Here is a 25286-nt window from a genome sequence, read left to right on the forward strand (position 1 = left end):
TTTCGACTCATGGTTTCTAAAAAATAGCAGTATCAGTAGGCAGCAGCTTGACTGAGCTCCTGGCATTGCTGATGTCCCTGAACGACTGTGACTGATCATCAAGTGGGGAGAATGATCGCTTGCCACACAAAAAATGTTTTCGACTACGTTGTTAAGGTTTTCTCACGTGCAGAAATATTTATAAATTTCAAAGTTATTTATTTACTAAAACATATGCCTAAACATTCTGCGGTGTATTTGAATTAAGAAATAAATACCAGTATCTAATAATTTTAAGGTAATCGATAAATTCAGTGAATCAAAATAATCAATTACTTATATTTAAAATATAACAATAGAAATACACTAAATCAATCGTACTCCTACTTTTTTGTCTCAATTTCAATATCTAGGCCATATAAATTACTATTATAGTTTTAGAAACGTGACATTAGCAATGGGTATTCACGTTTTAAAAGAACGGTCAGTATTTTTCATTAAATTGACATTTCCTTATATGAAAGCGTCAAACCCGTTTAAACAAATTGAACTGGTTTTTAAATCAATTTGTTATTTCCTTGGGATTCCATCGCACGTTCACAATTATAAAGCAAAAACTGATGCTTGTTTGTTTGGATTTCTTTAATGTACTTGGCTATGTCCAGTGGCATAAGTCAGTGATTACACTTTTTTAAGCCAATGCTAAGCAGCTATCAAACAATAGAAATGATGCTGCCTATTCTAAAGTATAAGCCCGGAATCTCCGTTGCATTGGATTTACTACTCACACATTCACATTTATTGAATGAACTACACCAGCGGTCACCAATTAGCTTTGCTGGGTATACGTTTTAAGAAATAAAATGACCATCGCGATCCGCTTAACTATTATAGAAAAAAAGATTTATTAAACAAATGTCAATACGGAAATAACAAAGATTCTTTTTATAAACATCATTGAGAAAAATATGTTTGTTGTTACGGACTATCTGTCTGAAGTTTGGATTAAAATGGATCCATGCTAAGGACATTAAATCCTGGAGACGTTCATTAGTATGTCGAGATCAAAATTTATTTGTAATGAAGTTCATCTTCGAAAATGCTGCTTCACAAATATATGTTGACCTATACAAAGTAAGAAATTTCAAAGCGAATTTTTGTAGTTCTGTTTATTTATTACCATGCACAAATTTCATCCAGACCCCTTCACTGGAAACTTCCGCACTCTGTAGAGCAAAATTGCTGTTTTCGCGGTACGCCATTTAGCGACCCCTAAACTTTGCAGTTGTTAGGGCTTGGTACGCATCGACCGTGCAGATACGAACACTAATATCGCAAATTTATGAATTCTGCATTTTTTGTTTGTTTTAGTACGCGACATTTCTTCCTTCACAGTCAAGATGTTATGATAATAGACAAAGTAAGCAATAGCTTAGAGTATTTAGACGATTATTTATTCCACAAAATGTGCTCGTAATGGTCAACTATTGTAATTGTATGTATGTATGTATATATGTTGTTCTGTTCTTTTGTTTTTTTACTATGTCCTTACTAACATATTCTTAAGAAATCACTGTCACTAACATTAATATGGTTTAATATTTTATCTGAAATAATTGAATTTAATATTAATAGTAATTAAACAAAAATATTTTGAAAAAGTGGTTAGCTACTTCAGCAGCTGAACAACGGCACAGTTTCATCACTAGGAGTGTGTCCGTTTTGCCGATTACGCCACAGACGCCTTAAAAAACAACACGAGTACATACCTTTATTTTGTTTTCATTATAATACCAACAGTGATGTCATTAATGATCTTCAACATGACGTCAGACTTTTGTAAATAGTCAAAGGTTGGAGAATCATAGTGATAATGGTAAGAAAAGGGGACGTGGGTTATCTTTTTCAAAAATGTTTACAAATTATTTACGCCACGAAGCGCGTGCTTACCATAAGCTCTGCGAGCGCTTCGAGCCACTAATAACAGGTTGTCCGTATGTCGTAGGAATATCCAAATCCAACTCCGTAATTCCTAAATTATGTTAAAGTTCATATCTAAATGATGATCAGGTAAGCCTTGGAGCTGTGTTTTTTTTATTTGCTAATATGGGTGGACGAGCTCACAGCCCACCCGTTGTTAAGTGGTTACTGGAGCCCATAGACATCTACAACGTATATGCCACCCACCTTTAGATATAAGTTCTAAGGTCTTAGTATAATTACAACGGCTGCCTTACCCTTCAGACCGAAACGCAATTACTTCACGGCAGAAATAGGCAAGGTGTTGGTACCTACCCTTGCGTACTCACAAGAGGTCTTACCACCAATAATTACGCAAATTATAATTTTGCGGGTTTGATTTTTAATACACGATGTCCTTCACCGTGGAAGTTAATCGGGAACATTTGTTAAGTACGTATTTCATTAGAAAAATTGGTACCCGCCTGCGGGATTCGAACACTGTGGCATCGCTAGATACGAATGCACCGGACGTCTTATCCTTTAGGCCACGACGACTTGTGTTTCACCGTTCTGCCTAATTCAGTCAGATAACAGTTAAACTAATAGAAATTAAGGCATCCATGCTCGGTTTTAATTTCGGGAGTGACATTCAAGTTGTCATATCTATGCACTCTAATATTGACGGAACCGCTTAGCGCCAGACGGGTCAATAAATTAAATCAAATCATTAGAACACTTACTCAGTACGTTCCGTAAAATTATTCTGGAATTCGTTGCGCAAAAAACTTGCAAATTACTCAACAAATATACTTTATCGTGGTTTTCCAACTGCAAAAAGTTAGCGTGGGTCTGAGCTATACAAGGAAATCAGATTAAACAAATAATACAATGTAAGTAACTCAGGTATCGTTTGTTAGCAATCTCGTCACAATGTGTATTTGAAATTACTCACTTCGTTTAAATAATGTTGAGTGAACCCTCGCTCCAGCCTGTAAATAAAATGGGTCAATACAAACACAATAGGCAAGTTTGACAATCCTGTCCTGCGAAAATAAGTAAATTAAACTTTACACATTCGACGTCCTCTCTTATTATCCTGTGCACCAATATCAAAAACCCGGTCACCGCCCTCGTCGAACCCGTTGCTTGTGACGAAGGGCTCGACTAGCGAATTAACCCATAGACACAGCCCACTGAGTTTCTCGCCGGATCTTCTCAGTGGGTCGCGTTTCCGATCCGGTGGTAGGTTCTGCGAAGCACTGCTCTTGCTAGGGTCAGTGTTAGCACTACTCCGGCTTGAGCCCCGTGATCTCACCTACTAGTTAAGGTAACGCTGAAATAGCTTAGGTAGAAAAAAAAAAGAAAAAATTTTTTAAACCGATTTTACCCGAAAATTTAAAAAGGAAAGTCATCGCCATCGTCAAATTCGTTGTAGTGTATACTTCCTACCAGTACCACGGTCTTGGGTATTACGAATAATTGGAATAGTTAAGAGTAATATCAAACAGAAATAGACATAATTACTTCAGTGCGCCACGTAGGGCACCGGTGACCTACATGGCAGTCAAGGGTTAATTAATGAATGTTTTTGGAACATGGGTCGATGCGGAGGGGCACCCTAACGGAGAAAAACGTCCGTAACGTAAGATTTTTTATTGCTTAGATGGGTGGATGAGCTCACAGCCCACCTGATGTTAAGTAGCTAGTGGAGCCCATAGACATCTACAACGTAAATGCGCCACCCACCTTGAGATATAAGTAAGGTCTTAAGTATAGTCGCATGTGTTATTCATAGTTGTTCATAGTTACGAGTATATTACAATGTCCATTGTCATTTGTTTTGAATTCATCGTGGCTTAAAGGATAAGACACCGGTGCATTCGTATCGAGCGGTGCCTGTGTTCAAATCCTGAAACACTTAACTCGAGCTCCTTCACCTGTATAAATAATTAAAAAAAAATTCGGCAAACGTAAACGTGTCCACGATTCGCTAGGTTTTTATTGTTTTCTTTTATTTTTGCTAAAACATATTTTATTTTTTTCATTGCAGTTACGAAATGGTTGTCACAGATGGAATAAATTAAAATCAACAAGATTATTAACACACTTTCGATTTACATCTTTTTAATCGATATTGAATTAAAAAAAAAAACTTCTTAATATTCAGTGAACCCAATAGGTCTTTCTCAAGCTTCATCAGAACGAGGCATAATAATATTAGCGTTTCATTAATATGTTTTTATCAACGTTAATGTGACAATTACAAAAGTATAGATTTACAATATATTCGTATTATTATTATCAAGAATTAATATTTAACAAAATGCAAATGGTAATGCATCACACATGTAATAAGATTGTTTGCGTAATTAGTACAATAATATAAAAAACCACTCGGTTCAAATTGAGAACTTCCTTGTTGAAGCCGGTTATAAAAAAAATTAGTATCTATCAAAATGAAATTACTAGTGTGCGACCAATGAGCGAAGTTGGACCATAATCACTGATACCTCAAGATTTATATTCCTATTCTGCAATTTTTTTGGTTCCACTTTTGATATTTTGAAAAAAACTATAGTAGAGTGTTCCCAAATGTTTTTATTGATCATACTAAGCCTCTTCAGTGGCTACTAAATAAAAAAGGAAAAGTCGTTGAAAAATCGAGCGGAAACTGGGACTTAATTTTGACTGACTTTGACTATTCAGATATACATGTAAATTACAGGGGTAAAGAATAGCTTTTTTATTGAAATTCCACCAATCATATGTCTATTCAAATACTATAATAGCGAAGGCTGCTGAAAATATCGGTGCATGGAGAAAACGTTATCTTACGCTCATACCCGATCCTGTAGACCGAATGGTAAACAGTCGACGTCACCCCAAACGCTTCATTACGGATCCTCCCGATCCATTAACGGTGCTTTTAGGTACCACAAGCACCGGTCACCGTCCTCGTCGAACCCGTCGCTTGCGACGAAGGGCTCGACGAGCGAATTAACCCACAGACACAGCCCACTGAGTTTCTCGCCGGATCTTCTCAATGGGTCGCATTTCCGACCCGGTGGTAAATTCTGTGAAGCACTGCTCTTGCTAGAGCCAGTTTGAGCCCCGTGAGCTCACCTACATGTTAGGGCGAAGCTGATATAGCCTCTCAAGGCTATCAGCATAGGTAGGAAAAAAAATCTTACTCTTGATACGGCAATAAACATGTAGCAGCGTATTTTAAAATAAGTAAAAATTGTAATGCAAGCTTTGTTTTCTGCAGGGTGTTCGAGAAGGTTCGGCAGTATTTCGGAGCACAGAGCGAATCTATTCCGATGTCGTTCGTGCTCGGTTTCTACGTAAGTCTCGTCGTGAAGCGTTGGTGGGAACAGTACAAGCTCCTTCCGTGGCCTGATACGCTCGCGCTGTTCATCTCTGCAGGCATACCTGGAGCGGTCAGTAAAGTAAAGACAAGTATATATTATATTACAATAAGCACTACGCACATAATGCACTGAGGGAATTCGGTGGTGCCAATTTAACACGATAATACGAATCAGACGTAAAGATTAGATCTCCTTGGATATGTAATTTACGCGTCGTGATTTCCCAGATCAAATAAAACAACAGTGACGACTACATGTGTATGTGTATGTAACGTGTCCTTATTGAAATAATCCTGCATGATAATGTAGCTGCATTAACCGTATCAAACTAATCATGGAAGCGAATATAATGTTTATATTTTGTTGTTGTTAAGTGCTATGAACTTGACTTCTGCATAAGCGAAAAATATTGCTGCGGCGCGCTATTTTACGCGAAATAACATGTCTATGTTGTTTCATGATTTGTATTGTTATTTAATTGCACATTGGTAATTATTAATGCCTTGACTAACATAACATAAATCATTCGTATATTTTATTATCTTTACGTACGTGAACAAAACTTGCTTATCAAATGATTCTTTCGATGAAAAAAAATGTAAATTTTTTTTAGCAATTTTTTTTTCTATGGAATCCTTTGGATTATAATGTTTTTGCGTATTACGCTATCAGTGTATTTTTTTAAATAAATAAACGTGTTGATAATGCAAGTAGAAGATGAAAATAAATTATCCGTTAACAAAAGTGTGCACCGATTAAATGGAGTGAGACACGTTTGCGCTATTAAGCCGACGGCGTGTTTTTTTTTTAAGCTATTGCATAGCTTTTATCGCGGGCCTTGAGCGCGGCGACCGAATCATGAAATTCCGTAACGAAAAAAACCTTACACCCCTCACTCCGCCTACCATGTAGCTCGCGTTCAACACATTCACACGTTGCGCTTGTGTAGTGTTTGTGAATAAGCGCGTGGCGTCACACTGCATGCGCATAATGAAAAGTCTGCCAATCTCTCTCTGGCGCGGTCTAGCTTATGAGTGTGAAGGGGACCGTTAAGGTTTTGCTTTTATTAATGTTTAATATAGCGATTGTTTTAATATTAAATTATCATTGTCTAATTATAATTGCATAAGTTGATAAAATGCTATGCAATAGCTTTACCGCGGCAGTTCCCGGTGCCACACGTTTTTTTTTTTTAATATTAGCCTATCTACGTAACAATTATTGTGCACGCCTGCCCCGAACCACAATCTCGCTCGGCGATTTCCTCATACAATTTACGGTGTTGAAACTTTGATTAAGTACAGTTTCGTTCGCGCTTTGTAACCCGACTATGGCTTACACGATAATAGTTCGTTTACCTAACAGCGAAACCTTTGTAGTAGAACGTTTATAAGATATAATATAAGCTTTATATAGAGAATTGTTTGCCTTGTAATGGCATGACAAAACAGTTTTCGATCACGAAAAACACTCGTCTAATGAAATATATATAGAAAATACATCATAGACGTATACAAATATAATAGGAACAATACTTAAAAAAAACTTAAATATGCCTTAAATTTAATATAGACAAAATAAGTAATAAACTCAATCGCCTTGTTTAAGTTAAAAAATTAGTAATTTTCAGGTTTACGTAGTAAATAGAATTAATTTACTTTAGTGTAAATAGTCATTAAAAAGTTTCACATTTCATATTGCTTGAATGCGTTAAATTACAATATATTCAAAAATAAATACCTACTAAGCAATATATATTATAAGCAAGCAATAAAATATTGTGTTTGCATAAAATCAGCTGAGTACTAAATACAACACTAACCAAAGAAAAGGTACTAAGATATTGATTGACTACTCAAAGGCACGGTTTTATTTCTGTCCCCTTTGAAGCAAAAGACAAAAGTCGGTAATTACATTTATTAGTTGACATACCAACAAGTAAAGAAAATATATAAAAAGAATGAACTTTTTGAATTGAATTGAGAATGATTTGTTGTAAAAAATGTTATTCATAAATATTATTTGTATTGGAATATTAAGTAGAAACCTGATTCTTAGAAATTATTAAGAAATAGTTAGCGGTTGCACGTCTCTAATACGATAACGCTAAAAATCGCTTCGAAAAAATACAATTAATTATATCATTTTGCGATTAAACGTAATGAAAAATAATAATATTAGGCTGAGCAGGCACGCTGTTCTCTCTAACTATAAACTAATCAAAACGGAAAGTATGTGATATGTTGTTTTATTTTCCTTTACGTTATATCAGATATAGACATAATATTATCTATGAAAAAAAAACAACACATAAAGTATTTATTAAACATAATATGACTTAATTCTGTTGCCTTCGTCATAAACACGCTCTCTACTCAGTATAAAGATGCACAAGCAACCAGCGTTTGTCTTCAGCCCGGACGATAAATAATATTATAGCTTGTCACCGCTTCGCTTCTTGAGAACCGCCCCGCCTATTTCTGCCGTGAAACTGTAAAGCGTTTCGGTTTGAAGTAGTAACTATACTGAGACCATAGAACTTATATCTTAAGATGGGTGGCGGCATTTACGTTGTAGATGTCTATAGGGTCCAGTAACCACTTAACACCAGGTGGACTGTGTGCTCGTCCACCCATCTAACCAATAAAAAAAATATAAAAAAAGAAGATCTCCTTGCACTCTCTTTACGATAGTCATATTTAAACATAATTTCATTTATAATAGTTTCGAGGTATTTTTACTGTTATCGTCCGTAGCACCAGACGACAATTCTGATCGAAAATAATTGCACGACGTGCGAATGTAAAGTTGTAAAAAGTTGCACACGTAACGTAAATGTTATTGTTTTCAACACAATGAACTCGTTCACCTGCTTAACGAGGCTGCCGATTTGTTTAATTTAATTTGATCCTCTGTACTGAGGCATTTCCAGCAAGTTCATATTGTTACATAGCATCGTATTGTATAATATTGCTTTTGCCTTTGAAATCATCGACGCTGATGTTTTTAATTTTTGGACACGTTCGTCTGGTGTTAAGGTGAGGTCATATTTGGACCCAACATTAACATTGCGGAACAACCGCCGCCTATTTCGAGATCCGAAATTGAACTTGCGGTTAGCGGCCGATTTGTATGGTAGACAAGCACGTAATACACAAGATGGTCATAATACCAATAAATCAGATTTCGATGTTGTTCTTTCTATATAGGGATATTTCATGAAAACGTATGTTTTTTTTTATCCTACCTATGCTGAGCTCACAGGGCTCAAACCGGAGTGTTGCTAACACTGGTCCTAGCAAGAGCAGTGCTTCGCGAGGATGGTCACCGGTGCTTGAGGTACCTAAATGCACCGTTAATGGATCGGGAGAATCCGTAATGACGTGTTTAGGGCGACGTGACATTTTACCATTCGGTCCACTGGATCGGGTATACGTATAAGGTATTGAATCATCTAATAAAACATATGCTCTTGGTTTCTTTTAAGATTTTTTCTTTGAAAGTCACTTACAAATCGGTGTATTCCGCAGGATTAAAATTTGTAATAATCCCGTGATTACGGTTGGTTGATACTACGCTCATCTTGTACATATACAATGCAATAGCCCGCTAAGCTTCTCGCCGGATCTTCTCAGCGGATTGCGATTGCGATCCGGTAGTAGATTCATTCGCGAAGCAGTTGCTCTTGAGCTGTGAGGTCACCTTCGGAGACGCTGGCGCAGCTGTTAGCAAATCCCACTTCTCCTGGCTGAGCATTTGCTCGCCCGTTGGCCCTGGTGAAACTTGAAAGGGCCTGAGCATCCTGGAAATTTACAGCGACACATACCAGCAATCCCTTCCATATTATTGATGGGAAAACGATGTCGGATTAATTACTATTTATTATTATTTAAAAATAAATTTCCTAAATGAAGTATCACGTAACAAAATCGAAACTCTATCGTCGAACTAGAATCTAACGCAATTAGCCTTGACCGCGTAGGTCATCATGTGAAAGAGACAATGTAATTAAAAAGCATCTAGATTAGTTAACTATATAAATGGCTAAAATGCCTGAGTAATGACCTTTTTAAAAAAAACAGTCTGTTTCAAATGTTATTCTATTTACAAAATTCGCTAAAGTAAAACGTGAAGTAAGTGGTTACTGTTTGGTGGTCTAGTACCTGTATAATTCATGACAGCTTCTTACCAAATGGCACCAACATTATTACGGATGTGTACTGTGAGAAACTAAACACTATGATAAGAAGCTCGCGAATATCTGGCCAGCCTTGGTTTATCGCTCGTTCTGGCTGCTCCTACATGAAAACGCTCGACCTCATGCCTCACTTAAGACGGTCTCAAAGCTACGATAGCTTAGGTTGGAAGTTTGGCGTCATCCACCGTAATCATTAAAGTTTGCGCTGACAGACTTCTACTTTTTCTATTGTTTGAACAACTTCTTGGGGGAGAAAAAATTAATATCCCAAAGACATTACAAAATACCTTTGAACAGTTTGTTGGCTCCCGCGTACATCAAACATCTTCAAGAGTTCGAAAAAGAAGTTGAAAAATTACCACTGCGCTGGTAGAGATGCATCGAATGCCATAGATGCATGTTTTGATTAATAGAAATTTAAAAAATAAATAAAAAAAAGACTAACTAAGATATATTATTATATAGTTATTATTATTAGGGAGTCTAACGCTCACATAAATATTAGCCTATCCATTAAGTACATGTATTTTCTACATGGATACCAAGTTTGAAGTTAATCGTATGCATGGTTCAGTAGTTATAACGGAACATCCGTAAAAACTACTGTAAGTTTGTATACAAAGTATAAGTATAATATATATTAGTATAGATAATGCAATATAAAGACGATATTTAATTTAATTTTAGTTTCCAAAGTATCTGAATCGCTTGTTCCGAGAAGTGCTGTTTGAAATTTAAAACATACAAACTTAGTTGGATGAAGTTGTTTAGTTTAGTATAAATTCATGCTGAAGGTACAAAATGTATTGATTGCCTCGTGCGCTAGTGATGTTGACTACTGAGTTAACCAATGACCAAGGAGGCCTGGATTCGATTAGCAGTTAGGCTTACTATCTAAGTTACTTACTATCTAAGTCAGTTTTTTACTGGTGGTAGGACCTCTTGTGAGTCCGCACGGATAGATACCACCACCCCGCCTGTTTCTGCCGTGAAGCAGTAATGCGTTTCGGTTTGAAGGGTGGGGCAGCCGTTATAACTATACTGAGACCTTAGAACTTATATCTCAAGGTGGGTGGCGCGTTTATGTTGTAGATATCTATGGGCTTCAGTAACCACTTAACACCAGTTGGGCTGTGAGCTCGTCCACCCATCTAAGCAATAAATAAATAAAAAAGTTATCTTATTCCGCAATCTGAGTATTACTTACTATGTTTGATATGTGTATTTTCGGTACCTATAACACAATAGAATATCTTCAAAATCATGGCCGTTTCTTTTGGATCAATTTTAAAGTAAACGTGTTTTAAGTAAATATTTGCTTTAGATAAAATATTAACACTTAAATCATTTGTTGTTTTCTAACGTTTCTATCATTAACGAACCGTTTTAATTAGGTTCTTAGCTGTAGGTTCTTGTCTGCGTTTTTATACGCTTGGCGCAACCTTGACCACAATGCTCCACAATCAATGACACTCACTATTCACCCGTAATAACCAATAAAGAAAACTTGTCATAGAAATAAAATAATGAGGCCGTTTCCTACTTTCATTGTTCGGTTAACTCAATTATTTACATAAACTAAGGCCTAAACTAAACTAAAACTGAAATCTAAGGTATTAAACATATTCATGTAATCCAACCTTGGAAAACCGATCTAACTTGAGAAACATTGTGTTCTTCCCGATGAGCTCAACATAAGAATGGTAGCATAGAATTGATGTTGTCCATGGGCGGCAGAGACCAGTTCCTACTTAATGGAGTGCATGTTCAACAACATATTATATGTTATATTTTTTTTTGTCTAAAATCTAATGGATATATATCTAGTATCAAAGCTCGTGTTGTATATATACTTCTGACATTCGAATATTTAATTTGATCAAAGTATCAGGTAAATGAAATTCGGTAATATTCTGGAAGATCTTTGCATCCCAAATTTAGTATAAAATCTAAGTCATGAGAGAGATTAATTAACTAATAAACAACTAGTAAGCATACTTAACAAATCTAAGAATGCTAAAAATATAATTATTATAGTGCATTTTAATATAAAATGTTCGAAACACAAGCTTTGAAATGAATTTTCATTACTATCTGATTTAATATTTTCTTTTATCTAGAACTTTGGTATTAAAAGAGTTTGAAGAGTTAAATTTTTAAAGTAACTAAAAACATTGAATATATTAACTATCGTACTCATCACGCACCTAATTAAACAAAAAACGGTTAAAACGTGATAAAAAAGCACAATATACGTTTAAAAAGTAGACATTCATACATTTCTTACATTTTTACGAATACTAAGGTTTTAAAAAAAGAAGCAGGACAATTCAATTCACTTGCACTCATAAATGCAAATTATGACAGCAAGAAATTCAATCAGTTGCTTAGAGAAAATATATTGAAATCGATTGGAGAAAATCACTTCATGGCACGCTTTGAGACTGTCAGTATTCTGTAACTTAGTCATGTGACCTCAGACTGACGCGGATCGCGTGGACACTAGTCAACTCGTTTTTTCCATGTTCATGGTAAAAGATACCAGGTCGGATCGAATTCCGGTTAAAGCTGAACTGCTATGAGACGTCATGGTAGCTAGCTCTTATTAAGAGCTTATTCACAAGTTTCTTGTATAAGTAACAGAGAAGGCCGTTCACGTGTCGACTAATATTTATATAAAAGTCCAAAAAGACCTAATAGTAACAATACTAATAAGTTGTTGTCGTCGCGGCCTAAAGTATCGCCCGATATAATTCATCGCTCACGTCGAGCAATGCGCCTGTCCAAGTACTCGAATCCCGCAAGCGGGTACCGAATTTTCTACCGAAATACGTACTTTGAAAATGTTCACGAATGACTTCCATCGTGTAATACAAATAAAACCCAAAAGTTAACAAATTCTTCCGCTAGAACGTAATATTTTGTATAATGACGTCATAGTCCAAAAGAGCGAGATATAAATATAACAAAACCCGCGCTGCAGGAAACCAAACTTAAATCTCAAGCGCGACGCGACCAGGGGTGATAATAAGTTAATAAATTATATGAATGTAAAAAACAAGTTATAAATAAAGTAATATATTCAATGAGGAACGGAAAATTTTAATTCTGTAGTTACTGATTTGCTTCTTGATAAAATCATATTGCAATTGTTTCTGATTATCAAAGAGGTCGCTGTTTAAGATAATCAGTCTGCAATTAGCTGTAATTAACAGGAAGCAAACAACAAGACTATTAATTACTCAACTTCTGACCAAAGTCGACTTTTGATAGAAAAATAAAATTTACGCGTCGTCATGAATCCATTTTAGTATTTAAGTTATAATCTTTATGGTGAATGTTTAAATTAGCGTCACGTTAAATGAAGTTACTTGGTTTTCTTTCTTACAATTTAGGTTCAGGTGAAGCGCGTGGTCGATCAGAACGGAATCTTAGTGTTGAAATACTGTATAACCCTAACTGGGGTACTCAGGGTAGGGACAAGAAATAATACACACAAAAAAATTATAATAATAATATGTTTTCGTATAAAATTTGGCAGATTGTAGTTACCAACTAATTACTGGCTAGAAGACAGTCTGTCATCAGTTTGTCATCACAATTGTTCCGACACATGTGGCGTAATTATATTATGACATTTGACTATCGGACTATATCAATATTTAAAAAATCAACCGAAGTACATTAATTCTGGTAATTTAGTACTTGACAGCCCATTTCTGTGGAAATGATTCATAATCAATTACCTTAGGAAATTGATATTTCTGATTCAAATCAATTAATGCAAAACGGCATTTCCCATTAAGCTTTAATTGAATTTTCTGAGTCACATTTATTGTTCTGCTTATTCATTTTTATATTTAACTAATTATTGACGACATGAATAGTATTTTGCATCTGCTTTCACCATCCTTCTTTTATCTGCCGCCAAACAATTTGGCTATAGGGCATGATCAGCAAAGTATGTACACAATTGAGCTTCATTAAATGGTCTGTGTATTCACTTTAGTAATGCGGGCTTACTGCAAGGTGTAAAAAACTGTTCACTGTGCCAAGACGGCATTAGCCCAAAGTTAATGGAAAACAATGATGATTTATTAAACTAAACACTTAACATTTTAATAAATGGGGACGTTCGTGTGTATCGTAAGCAAAGTTTCAATGATTTTAGGCTCCCACTTTCCTTATGTAAGCGAAAATAAGGGATTTAAGACACCCAAATTCTGAATATTAGACTAAGTATAGATTATGTAAATTTTCGGAATTGGATGCGTGAATTTTAGTAAAAATACAAATAGAAAATGATTGCACTTTATGTAATAATAATAAAGTATTATTAGTTTAAATAGGTGGTAGGACGTCTTGTGAGTCCGCACGGGTAGGTATCATCACCCCGCCTATTTCGGCCGTGAAGCAGTAATGCGTTTCGGCTTGAATGTCTATACTGAGACCTTAGAACTTATATCTCAAGGTGGGTGGCGCATTTACGCTGTAAATGTCTATGGGCTCCAATAACCACTTAGCACCAGGCGGGCTGTGAGCTCGTCCACAAAGCTAAGCAATACAAAAAAAAAACATTAATTTTTAATTTACATAATCTACAATATCCGATCATTCGGTCAGCAGATATATGATAAAATTAAATTTCTAAGCCTGCTCGCAAATACTTTTACGCCCCCAGTTCTAATTCTATCAATCCACAGACTAAAACAAAGGTGACCCCGCACCCCGCTTTCCCCCAAGAGCATGGTCGATTGATTTTTAATTACGTATCATTTACGTATGGAAATTTTTTGAACAATATTTATTTAAAGAGTTTACTTCGATCAAAGACTTTACAAAAAAATTTGCTTTTGGAATCGACATCACATAATGAAAATAAGTAAAGAGACATGAATCAGTGTAAGACCTTTTTTTGTAATCGAATGGTGAACGAAGTGTTTTTATTTCTAAACGACGTGTTTCTTGAAAACAAAACGTGTTTAGTACGTTCTAGCTGGTCACAACGGTTTAATATTGCCTACTAACAGATTACAATACTTTCAATAATCTACCTTTATCGCATTCATATGAATAAATTCTACCTCGTCGTTTTGTAAATACACAAAACAAATATTTTTGTAATATTGAATTGGAATCTTTATTTATTGGCTTATATGTAAAATTTCAGTAAGTGGATAAAATAATATTGTAAAGTATGCTTGTTTTTTCATTAAAAGTATTGCAGCGGTAGGGAGCGGCTTGGCTCTGCCCCTGGCATTGCTGAAGTCCATGGGCGACGGTAACCGCTCACCATCAGGTGGGCCGTGTGCTCGTCTGCCTACAAGGGCAATAAAAATTGAGAAGTGACTGATAAATAGAAGATGCGAATAGCGCTGCAGTTTTGTCATCGACTAACGTGATGTTATTTTTCAAGTCCAAATATTAAAAACAATTGAAATAGACTGAATAAATTAACCACGGGATAATATTTTCTACTGTGACGCGCCTGGTTATGACGCATTCAGTGACCTATTTCTGGGAAACTAGTACAAAGCATTCCCGTTCTGTACAATGGACCTGAAGTTTTATTAGGTTTATTCCTATAATGACATCATTAATTGCTAAAAATGAAAATCACTACATAGTATAAAACAAAGTCGCTTTCTCTGTCCCTATGTATGCTTAAATCTTTAAAACTACGCAACGGATTTTGATGCGGTTTTTTTTAATAGATAGAGTGATTGAAGAGGAAGGTTTATATCAATAATAAATTACAGTTTCTGAAGCGAAGCGAGTAGTAAAATACAATTTAAAAGACAAAATCTTCTAATATCACCAGCAGGATATTGTGTGATGATAAGTTTTCTGTTTGTTGCCATTGTTGGCAGACGGGTATACGCTGTAGTTCATGGATGTCAGCAATGCCCAGGCACAGCCAAACTGCTAGCAGTAAATATCAGACATATTGAAATCTAATTATCCTTAGATAAATTACACACAACTTCCGCTTTTCAATGTTTTAAATCAATTTCAAGGCTTTTCTAGAGGCCAGAGGATCTGATATTGTAATAGCTAGTCTAGCTGTTAATGAAAATACGAACACTTAATTTAACGCTCTTCGAGTCGGCCACGGCTATCACTACTTTCTATCATCGATCCGGAATACAATATAAATTCTCCTAATTTCAATCTTGACTACTGAAATAGAATGTGGCGTATGCTTACATTTCTTTATCATCTACCTATTTTTGTTACGGTTTTGTAGCGGTAGCCAAGATATTTGACAGATGCCTGAATCTCGCTTACGACATTTTCAAGATAAACTTGCATTTCATTGATTGATTGATTGATAATTTGCATTTCTACAAGTTCCGAACAAAAATATTTGGACATCACACGTTCGGTGGAAGATCTTCCCTTTATCGTATACTTCAAAAGTTTTAGGGGTAGGCCACTTGATTTTTCTATTCAATTTAGATTTAGACCCCCTGTCTCAATGTGAGTGGGTCATGTTCTTAGACTTTGGTGACTGCTGAACACCAGACTATTTGCAATTTAGTTTATATTAACAAATAATTATAATAGACGAAATTTCAATTATTAATCTCCGAGTTTTAGTTAATAAAAGCAAAAGTATTTTGATAGTATTATACAAATAGAAATAAAACGGTCAGATGGTCAGATTTAATTAAACAATTAAGATAACTTTTTCTATTATGTATGATCGTCCATTTCTTCAAATAAATATATTTATAGACGTTATGTAGGGTTGGGCTTTTCCCGATCATCAATCACCTGTGTCCTAGTGGTCAGTTGTAGGTTAGACTCGAAATAAGAACACAATTAAATAATAGCAGACTAGAAACGCGGTGATCTCAGAGATGCGTGCGATCGCAATGATGCCTACAAAGAGAATACCTTCTCTCTCAAATGACTGTCTAGACATCCTACCGCCATAGACTAACTCTTCAAATGTCACACGTCATCCACAGATTCACTGACACTTGCCATACGTCATTGTCTATTGAACGAGTCAATAACAAGTCTACCCATAAATGATTACGATTGCAGCGCACCATCTTCGATTCCACCCAGGTAATTAACCTGAAGTTTCTAATCTAATTTATCACAGCTATTTCCACTGATGCTCCGATATATATCACTATTTACTGATGAAAATCCAACTTAAACTCCGTCCGCTCGTAGCTGGAATAGCCCCTCAGGCTTACAGCGAATACGTTGGAAAAAAAACTTAAAAACGTCATAAACTACAGTGAATAATCCTATTTAACTTTTCAAGCACTGAAGTGCATCAAATTAAAATAAAACTGTTTCGATTTCACCGCGATCCACCGAGTTTGATAATTTAAACTGTAAGACATAAATCAAACTGTAAGACATAAAACGGCCGTCTGGTGTAGTGGTAAGTGACATGGTCACTACACAAGGGGGTCGCGGGTCCGAATCCCGCCAAGGGAAGATATTTGTATGATAAATATAAATGTCTTTTCCAGGGTTATGGATGATACACATACATATATGATACACATACATATATTAAATATATGTATGTGTATAATAAAAATCTTACATTTATATCCGTTATCTGGTACCTGTAACACAAGTTCTTTACGAACTTAGCACGGGACCAGTTAACGTGGCGTGATTGTTAGTAAATATTTATTTATTTATTAACAAAAAAGAAAAAAAAAATTATTATGCAAAAAAAAACACTATAAGAAACAATGCTATCAATTTTCATTAAAATAAAACTGTTGCAAGATCACGGCGGTTCATAGAGTTGGTTAGTTTACGCTGTAAGACATAAATCAAATAAAATAGTTATGTAAAAAAAAACTATAAGAAACCATTGCCGACTTAACTTTATCAGCGATATCTTAATATAATCCATCTCTGTCTCTTAATGTGAACGTCGTTGAATGATCCGAAAAGTTTCAGGCAGTTTTCTAGATTCAGCACTAAAAGTATGAACACAGTGCCTCCCAAAGCACTCAACAAACTTAACGGTATTCAGAATCTGCCCCGAGCTGAAACTATAGCTATAATTCTATATACAAGTGTACGTAGGTAACAAGTTTAAACCGCCTTCCACTCAGTCTGGTGTAACATCGTTATAATTTGCACCGGTCCTGTTCGGATATTAGGCTTACTTCATACAGGATGAGCGCCTATGCAATGTTGTAACAAAATAATTGTCTTAATATCAAATATTCACTTGATTTGTATAATACGCTAGGGAGTACGGTGCTATATAGATCCTATAGCATAAAAAATGCAAGGATATTTAAATATGTTTTATTTCATGAACATCTTAAATCTTAATATTAGTTGCCTAATGAAGAAAGCTTATCTTTCCATACTTCAGCTATTAAATGCTTTCATTTTTCCGGGATATGTAAGATGGTAGCGATCAGTAGCGGTCCGATATTTAACCAAGCGTGATTAATAGCTACTGTCATTAAGCTAAATAATTAGAGCATATTACTCACATTCATTATAATCATTTATATATTTATGCAGAACCCTGTATAGCTTAATATTACCTACGACAAGTATTAAAGATCTAGAAGAATCTCGGTCAAAAAATTTACATAGGTATTATTCCAAGCAAGTTCTTGGATATTTGCTCACGGAACTAACATAACAGTACTAAAATGAGTTACCTGTGACGTAACCACGAAAGTTAATAATATATGATTAATATTAACTAATTAATTTTACAGATTACATTTTCGCACAATATGTGTACGAATACATTAATTACATTTGAGCATATTTCTAAAAAATATAACACCAGAAGATCAAGCAAACTTAATTTTTAACTCATTCGTAAACGAATATACATTATATTATACATATATATAAATAGAATATACATTTTGTTTTCTTGCCTAAGCTGATGGTCTAGAGAGACAATATCAGCGTCACCGGGCTAGTAGGTGAATTCACGGGGCTCAAACCTGACGTTGTTACAATATGTACATATGAAGCCAACAATTCTCGTCGAATCCGTCGCTTGCGACGAAGGGCTCGTTAACCCACTGGGTTTCTAGCCGGATTTTCTCAGTGGGTCGCTTTTTGATCCGGTGGTAGATTCTGCGAAGCATGGCTCTTGCTAGGGTTCGTGTAAGCAACATCGTCAGGTTTGAGCCCCGTGAGCTCACCTACTAGCTCGGTGACGCTGATATGGTCTCTCTAGACCATCAGTTTATGTAGAAAAAAAAAAGGGAACACTATTTCGCGATAGTGATGTGACCGATAAACCCCTTATTGTGGCTGTCGCTATATTTGCAACTGACTAGGCTGATTCAGCAACCAGTCACTCTCAGCGGCGTAGACAGACCCTTATAGGAAGCACTCTCAAGAAAGAAAAAAAAGAACGAAAAGCAATTTTACCACAACTGTCATAACATGGAGCCACTAATATTTTGATTATAAATATAAATATTTAATATATTTTTTCTACAACCCTACTCTTGCAACAGTTTTATTTTTGTACTCACGACCCATTCGAAGATAGGCGGTAACCATGCCGTACGTAAAATTTTTGTTATTCCTTAATTACAGATCCTACGTCCGTATAATTCTTCTTTGTTTTTGCACTCGAACAGAAACAATGAAATCAAATCTCACGGTGAGCCAAACATCCGCATTCAACTGAAACAAAAAAAAGCGAATCGTTTGCCAACAAGTTATGAAACATTTTGACAAAATTATGATTTTTAACACATATTTAATTCGTAGTAATTGAGATGATGAGAGAAAAGAAAGAGAAATGCACCAGAATAATAACGGAATGCTACCCTAGAGAAAACAGAATTACTAGAGGAAGACAGCCAAATCGATGAGAAGACGACTTAAAGCAATTAGCTGGGTCAGGACGGTTATGTACAGCAAAGGACAGAAGCAAATGGAAATCCTTAGAGGAGGCTTTTTTCGAAAGACAAGCTGTTAAGAGGAGTGATAAGCCGAATGCCGAAATATGTTTTAGTTTAAGTTAATTTTATAGTTTTCTCTTTCTCTGTTGTTATTATTTTATATTTAGTTAAATAAGTTAAACTATGACAGCAATAAAGGCTTATTTACTAGAATTGTGATGTCTATAATCGGATATAATATATTTCTGATACACTTTACTATTCAACGGGCTGTACCTCGAACGAATGAATACACACGAATGATTTTAGCATAGATAATTTATTTAAAACTTTAGTTATGAGAAGATTGTATTTGTGGTTTATTCTTACTTTGCCTTTAACTTCTTATATAGCCTGATGGCTATCATAGTCACGATTAGGTCAACTAAATACGTTTTGTTGTTTATTTTATTAATAGCATATTCTGAGTCACGGTAACATGTATCTGGACGAGCATTTCATTAGGCTATCTCGTATGAGAATGTCACAAACTAATGAGATAGATATCTTTACTTTACGTAACCCTGTAAAAGTGTAATTTCTGAGGATCGCAATTTTTTTTTTATTGCCCTTGTAGGCAGACGAGCATACGGCCCACCTGATGGTGAGTGGTTACCGTCGCCCATGGACTTCAGCAATGCCAGGGGCAGAGCCAAGCCGCTGCCTACCGTTGTAGATATGATAAAAAAGGTTATTTATCTTCGTGCATTCAGGATTACTCCCTAATTCGAAGATTATGTAGGTCCAGAAATACCCAATTATTAAAAATAATTTAGACGGTTATTTAATTCAAGTAGAAGTCAATTATAAAAGTTACGTACTCACTAGAGATTTCCGAATAAACACGGAACGAAGCGAATTTCAAAGCGAAGACGTGAAACTTGTAAATTCTGATTACATTTTACGGTCACTGATTTGACCAGTAAAAACATTCATTCATACTTTCGCTTCCAATATGACTGTTTAAGTCGTTTGCACGAATTTATTTTTACGTCAGCTTTGTATCTCTACGCAATGTGAAATCGCAACACTCCGTTTTCTTGTTAAAAGAAAGCTATATTATTATTTACAAAAAAAAAATGCAAGATTGTTAAATAACCTAAGCTTGCTTATTTACACAAAATGTTCTTCGTTTAAATTAAAAAAATAAAATTCATATAGTTTTCTATGTTATAAACAATAAATCATTAATAATAATAACGACATTACACGTTGATAATTTAAATTATATTTGTAAAATATATACTTGATTTTAATTTCCATTGTTTGCAACAGTCCACCTTTTTTACGATTGAATCGTGATTTCGCGGTCCTAAGTTTTTATTATGTTAGGTAGATTGAAATCAAATCGTCCATATAACATCACTTTTATCGAACGCTTATATCGAACACCGTTGAGGCAGATTATAAATCTATGTTTTGATCATATTCTTTTGCCAACTTAGTTTCATCAATATAAGGATATAAATCTCGTTATCTAACTTATCTGATTTTTATATGACTGAAGCATGCAAGAAATAAACTAAAGCAATGTTTTTAACCTTAACTACCTATTAAACTTTCTCAAAGCTAATTTCCTTGCACTTTACCTTCGGCGATGTCAGTTACATAGATCCAATATAAATCGGAGGTGGCTTTCACGTGGTACCTGTCTAGACTTTACAACTTCTGAAATTACAATTTTTATTTTTCTCTTGTTAATGAGATTTGATGTCAATCATAAGCTCACAATAATAGGGGCTAAAGTATGAAGTTGCCGTTTTATTGTAATAGGTCCTTCGAATTGACATATAACCTTCATGTTTTGAGATTTTTGAGTGAAACTTTTTTCAAATTGTACCTATGAGGTTTTTCATTTAAAAAATGTGCCACATTCGATTATCGACTTTCAGTTGTTTTTTTTATTCAGCTTAGACAAAAAAGATGGATACTTCGTAAATTCTAGTAATTTTTGAATACGAGTTCCGACGCGGAACTAACGCTGCAGAAGCAGCTCGCAATATCAATGTTGCATTTGGAGAAGGGACTACTGATGAACGCACCGTGCGATTTTGGTTTAAACGCTTTCGTGATGGAAATTTTGATTTGAAAAACGAACCACGCGGAAAACCGCCCACACATGTCAATAACAATGAATTGAAAGACATGGTGGAAGCCGATCCTAGCCAAACTACCTAGAAATTAGCGGCACGGTTTAACGTTACCTTACCAACAATATCGACTCATTTGCGTCAAATCAATAAAATAAAATAAATATGAAAGATGGGTGCCTCATGATTTGACTAATGTGCAGAAAGAAACGTTTGTTGAAACTTGTGTAGCCTTGTTGTTGAATCTATATAGAAATGAAGGAATATAAAATCGTGACATGTGATGAAAAGTGGATTCTTTACGATAACCGTAAGCGAAAAATGCAATGGCTGACCCCAGGTCAAACGCCGCAACATTGTCCTAAAACAAATCTTACCAATAAAAAGGCAATGCTAACTGTTTGGTGGTCTCAGCATGGTGTTATTCCTCTTTTTGATTTTTCCTCTATTTTGGCTCTGTTTAATACTATCTAAATTTTTTTTAGCAATTTAGACAGATATACAAAAATAATAAAATCCTTTGAGTACTCTGCCAATCAATTTATCGTTAGAGTCGATTAAGCTGAATAAACAAATGATTTTAGAAAGAAAATGATAACATATTTTTGGTTTAGTGTAGAGCAAATGAACATGAGTTAAAATTTCTTTATTTATTTAAAAAAAAGTACTGCCACATCACAAACATTTAACATTGAAAATAACTTAAACTATTTAATTTATGGCCTGATGCATGTGACAATAATGGCGTACATAACATTGGCAATTCATCGGCTCGAAGATGGAATACAATAATTAAAGAAAAAAAGAATGCCTAATGAATAATTATTTATTCGATATCATAGCTTGACATTCTAATTTTATTTATTTATATGATGTAAGTAGAAAGTTGAAAGTAGATCTTTTTAATCTAGTATAGTATGGTATAGTATGGAATGGCTTTAATGTGCGCTAAGTTGTATACTATCTCCTATGAACAGGGCCTAGAAGCAGTCCGCTTATCCAATATAATCAATCGTATCTCGATATAAAAACAATTTTACTTGTTAAGCTAAGAACGATTACTTGTCGTTTGTTTACCTTATTAGGTTTAGGTTTTATTAATTCTTCTACTATTGCTATTTAATAAAATACTATGAACTTTTGAATATAATTTCGAAATTCGTACCAGCCACCATCTGTGTAGTTCCCATGAGCGGTTTTCGTAACTACTTCATTTATGGCGAATCTCGACAATGCTTTTGCGTATCGTTAAAATATACGAATGAGTTAAGCTCGCTTTTGTTCATGAAATTTATAAATGTATCAAATTTCGTCTTTATATTTTTGTGAACGGCTTAAGCGCTAAAAATAAATAAAACATTTGTTCATTGTGTTATATAGTATATCGTGTTTAATCAAAAACTTTATAATTTTAGGACGAGACGGGCCGATTAATGAGAAGAAATATTGTAAGATACGCTATCCTCGCCTACGTCATCACGCTACAGAGGGTGTCTCTTAGGGTAAAAAGAAGATTTCCAACATGGCAACACGTAGTTGACTCCGGTAGGTACATACCAATCCAATAGTCACTTGTTTTTTTGTTATTTAACTCTCTCAAACTATCAACGGTGTTTAATATCAAACTGCTTGGTTTCGGCATATTGACAAAGAAAGTAGGTTTGAAAAATAATGTCTATATATTTAATGTCTAAATAATCTTATCTCTTGCAGGTCTTATGTTGGAAAGCGAGAGAAAAGTTTTTGAAAAGATGGACGGCAAGAGTCCTATGTCCAAGTATTGGATGCCGTTAGTATGGGCGACGAATATAATAAACAGAGCCAGGAAAGAAGGCCTAATAACCAGTGACCACATAGTGCAAACGTTGTTGGTGGAGCTATCTGACATAAGACGAAGATTGGGGGCGCTCATTGGTTATGACACCGTTTGCGTACCACTCGTTTATACGCAGGTTTGTATATGTCATTATATTAATTAATTTTTGTTTTCGTGTATTTAATTAGAGCATTGCGACGTTTGTCGCAAGCTAACTAATGGCCTTTTTGAACTCCAATCACAACCCCGTTACTTTTTCACCGAAACGCTCGATCCTGAAGCAAAGGTGTTGATAAGCTAATGACACCGCCTTGCTGGACGCCACATAGAGAGTACATCCATCGATTCTCTCAGTAGACGGGTGATCGGGAGCTTGATGGGGTCATAGCGGGTCGTGGCCCGCCTTATATCCGGCCTTATATGTATGTATGAAAAAGTGGAACTGGCACTTTTTCATAATCTAAACACACAAAACGACAATGTGTTGTGTCATGGGCTTTTTCGTTCAAACCCATCCCTTAATGTCTGAAACAGTTACCGAGATTTCTGTCAGGCAATTTTCTATCCGCCCGCCTCTGCTTGGAGGAATAACACAGAGAGTATTCGGTAATCTAAATCTTTTTTTTTTTCATAAGAAGATGTGTAAATCCGGGATGGATGGACGAAAATTTAATCCACCTTAAAATAAATAATAGTTCTAATACCGGTTAAATTTCTCCACGCTTCTAGAATCTAGAGACGTCTTTAGAATATAATCTTTAAATGCCATTTTGTAGGAGAAAAGAGTTTATATTTAAAAAATATAACTAGTCAGCTCATAAGTATTGTCACACAGTAAAAACTTTTCTTTTAGAATGCTGGCCACAAAAAAGTTTATTGAATTCGAATTTCGAACTGTTCATGAAAATAAATATGTATACTTTTAGAATTTTACTCATATTTAAATATGGAGGGGACGCTTAAAGAAGACCGTGTTGCAGTTATTGCGTTGCATCGTTGCGGTTACGCGCCAATTCAAATTTTTAACATACTGAAAAATTTGAATATAACCAAAAGATTCGTTTATCGTACCATCAAACGGTACAATGAAGACTCTAGTGTAGATGACAGGTCAAGAAGTGGTCGCCCTCGGTCTGTTAGGACTCCAGCAGTGATAAAAGCTGTGAAGGCGCGAATTCAAAGAAATCCCAAACGTAAGCAGAAACTGTTGGCCCTTCAGATGGGGTTAAGCAGAACCACGGTGAAAAGGGTGTTAAATGAAGACTTAGGGCTTCGGGCATATCGAAGAAAAACAGGACATCGTTTGAATGCTCGTCTAATGGACCTGAGACTGAAGAGATGCCGCGCTTTGTTGAAGCGGTACGCGGGAAAAAAATATCGGGAAATTCTTATTTCGGATGAAAAAATTTTGACCGTAGAAGAGAGCTACAACAAACAAAATGATAAGGTGTACGCACACAGTAGTGAAGAAGCGAGCAACTGTATTCCGCGTGTCCAACGAGGTCATTATCCATCCTCGCTCATGGTATGGTTGGGAGTTTCTTATTGGGGCTTAACAGAGGTACATTTTTGTGAGAAAGGTGTAAAAACGAATGCAGTTGTGTATCAAAATACAGTCCTGACGAACCTTGTGAAACCTGTTTCTCATACCATGTCCAATAACAGGCACTGGGTATTCCAACAAGATTCGGCGCCAGCTCATAGAGCGAAGAGCACACAAGACTGCCTGGCGGCGCGTGAAATCGACTTCATCCGGCACGAAGACTGGCCCTCCTCCAGTCCAGATTTGAATCCGTTAGATTACAAGATATGGCAACACTTGGAGGAAAAGGCGTGCTCAAAGCCTCATCCCAATTTGGAGTCACTCAAGACATCCTTGATTAAGGCAGCCGCCGATATTGACATGGACCTCGTTCGTGCTGCGATAGACGACTGGCCGCGCAGATTGAA

The 25286-nt window shown here is 35.5% G+C and overlaps 1 protein-coding gene across 2 annotated transcripts in view; it reads left to right on the forward strand.

Annotated features, from left to right (window-relative positions):
- Best2 (bestrophin family protein) overlaps positions 1-25286 on the forward strand; it is a 48937-nt gene that overhangs the window by 14808 nt on the left and 8843 nt on the right. The window contains exons 3-5 of one of the 2 annotated variants that reach the window (XM_028176367.2): positions 5210-5390; positions 22936-23065; positions 23234-23472. In XM_028176367.2, the coding sequence (XP_028032168.1) occupies positions 5210-5390; positions 22936-23065; positions 23234-23472 (550 nt within the window). The remainder of the gene's footprint in view (positions 1-5209; positions 5391-22935; positions 23066-23233; positions 23473-25286) is intronic. The other variant, XM_028176368.2, reaches the window with a different exon arrangement.

Source organism: Bombyx mandarina, chromosome 01 (genome assembly GCF_030267445.1).
Source record: "Bombyx mandarina strain Sakado chromosome 01, ASM3026744v2".
Classification (NCBI taxonomy): domain Eukaryota; kingdom Metazoa; phylum Arthropoda; class Insecta; order Lepidoptera; family Bombycidae; genus Bombyx; species Bombyx mandarina.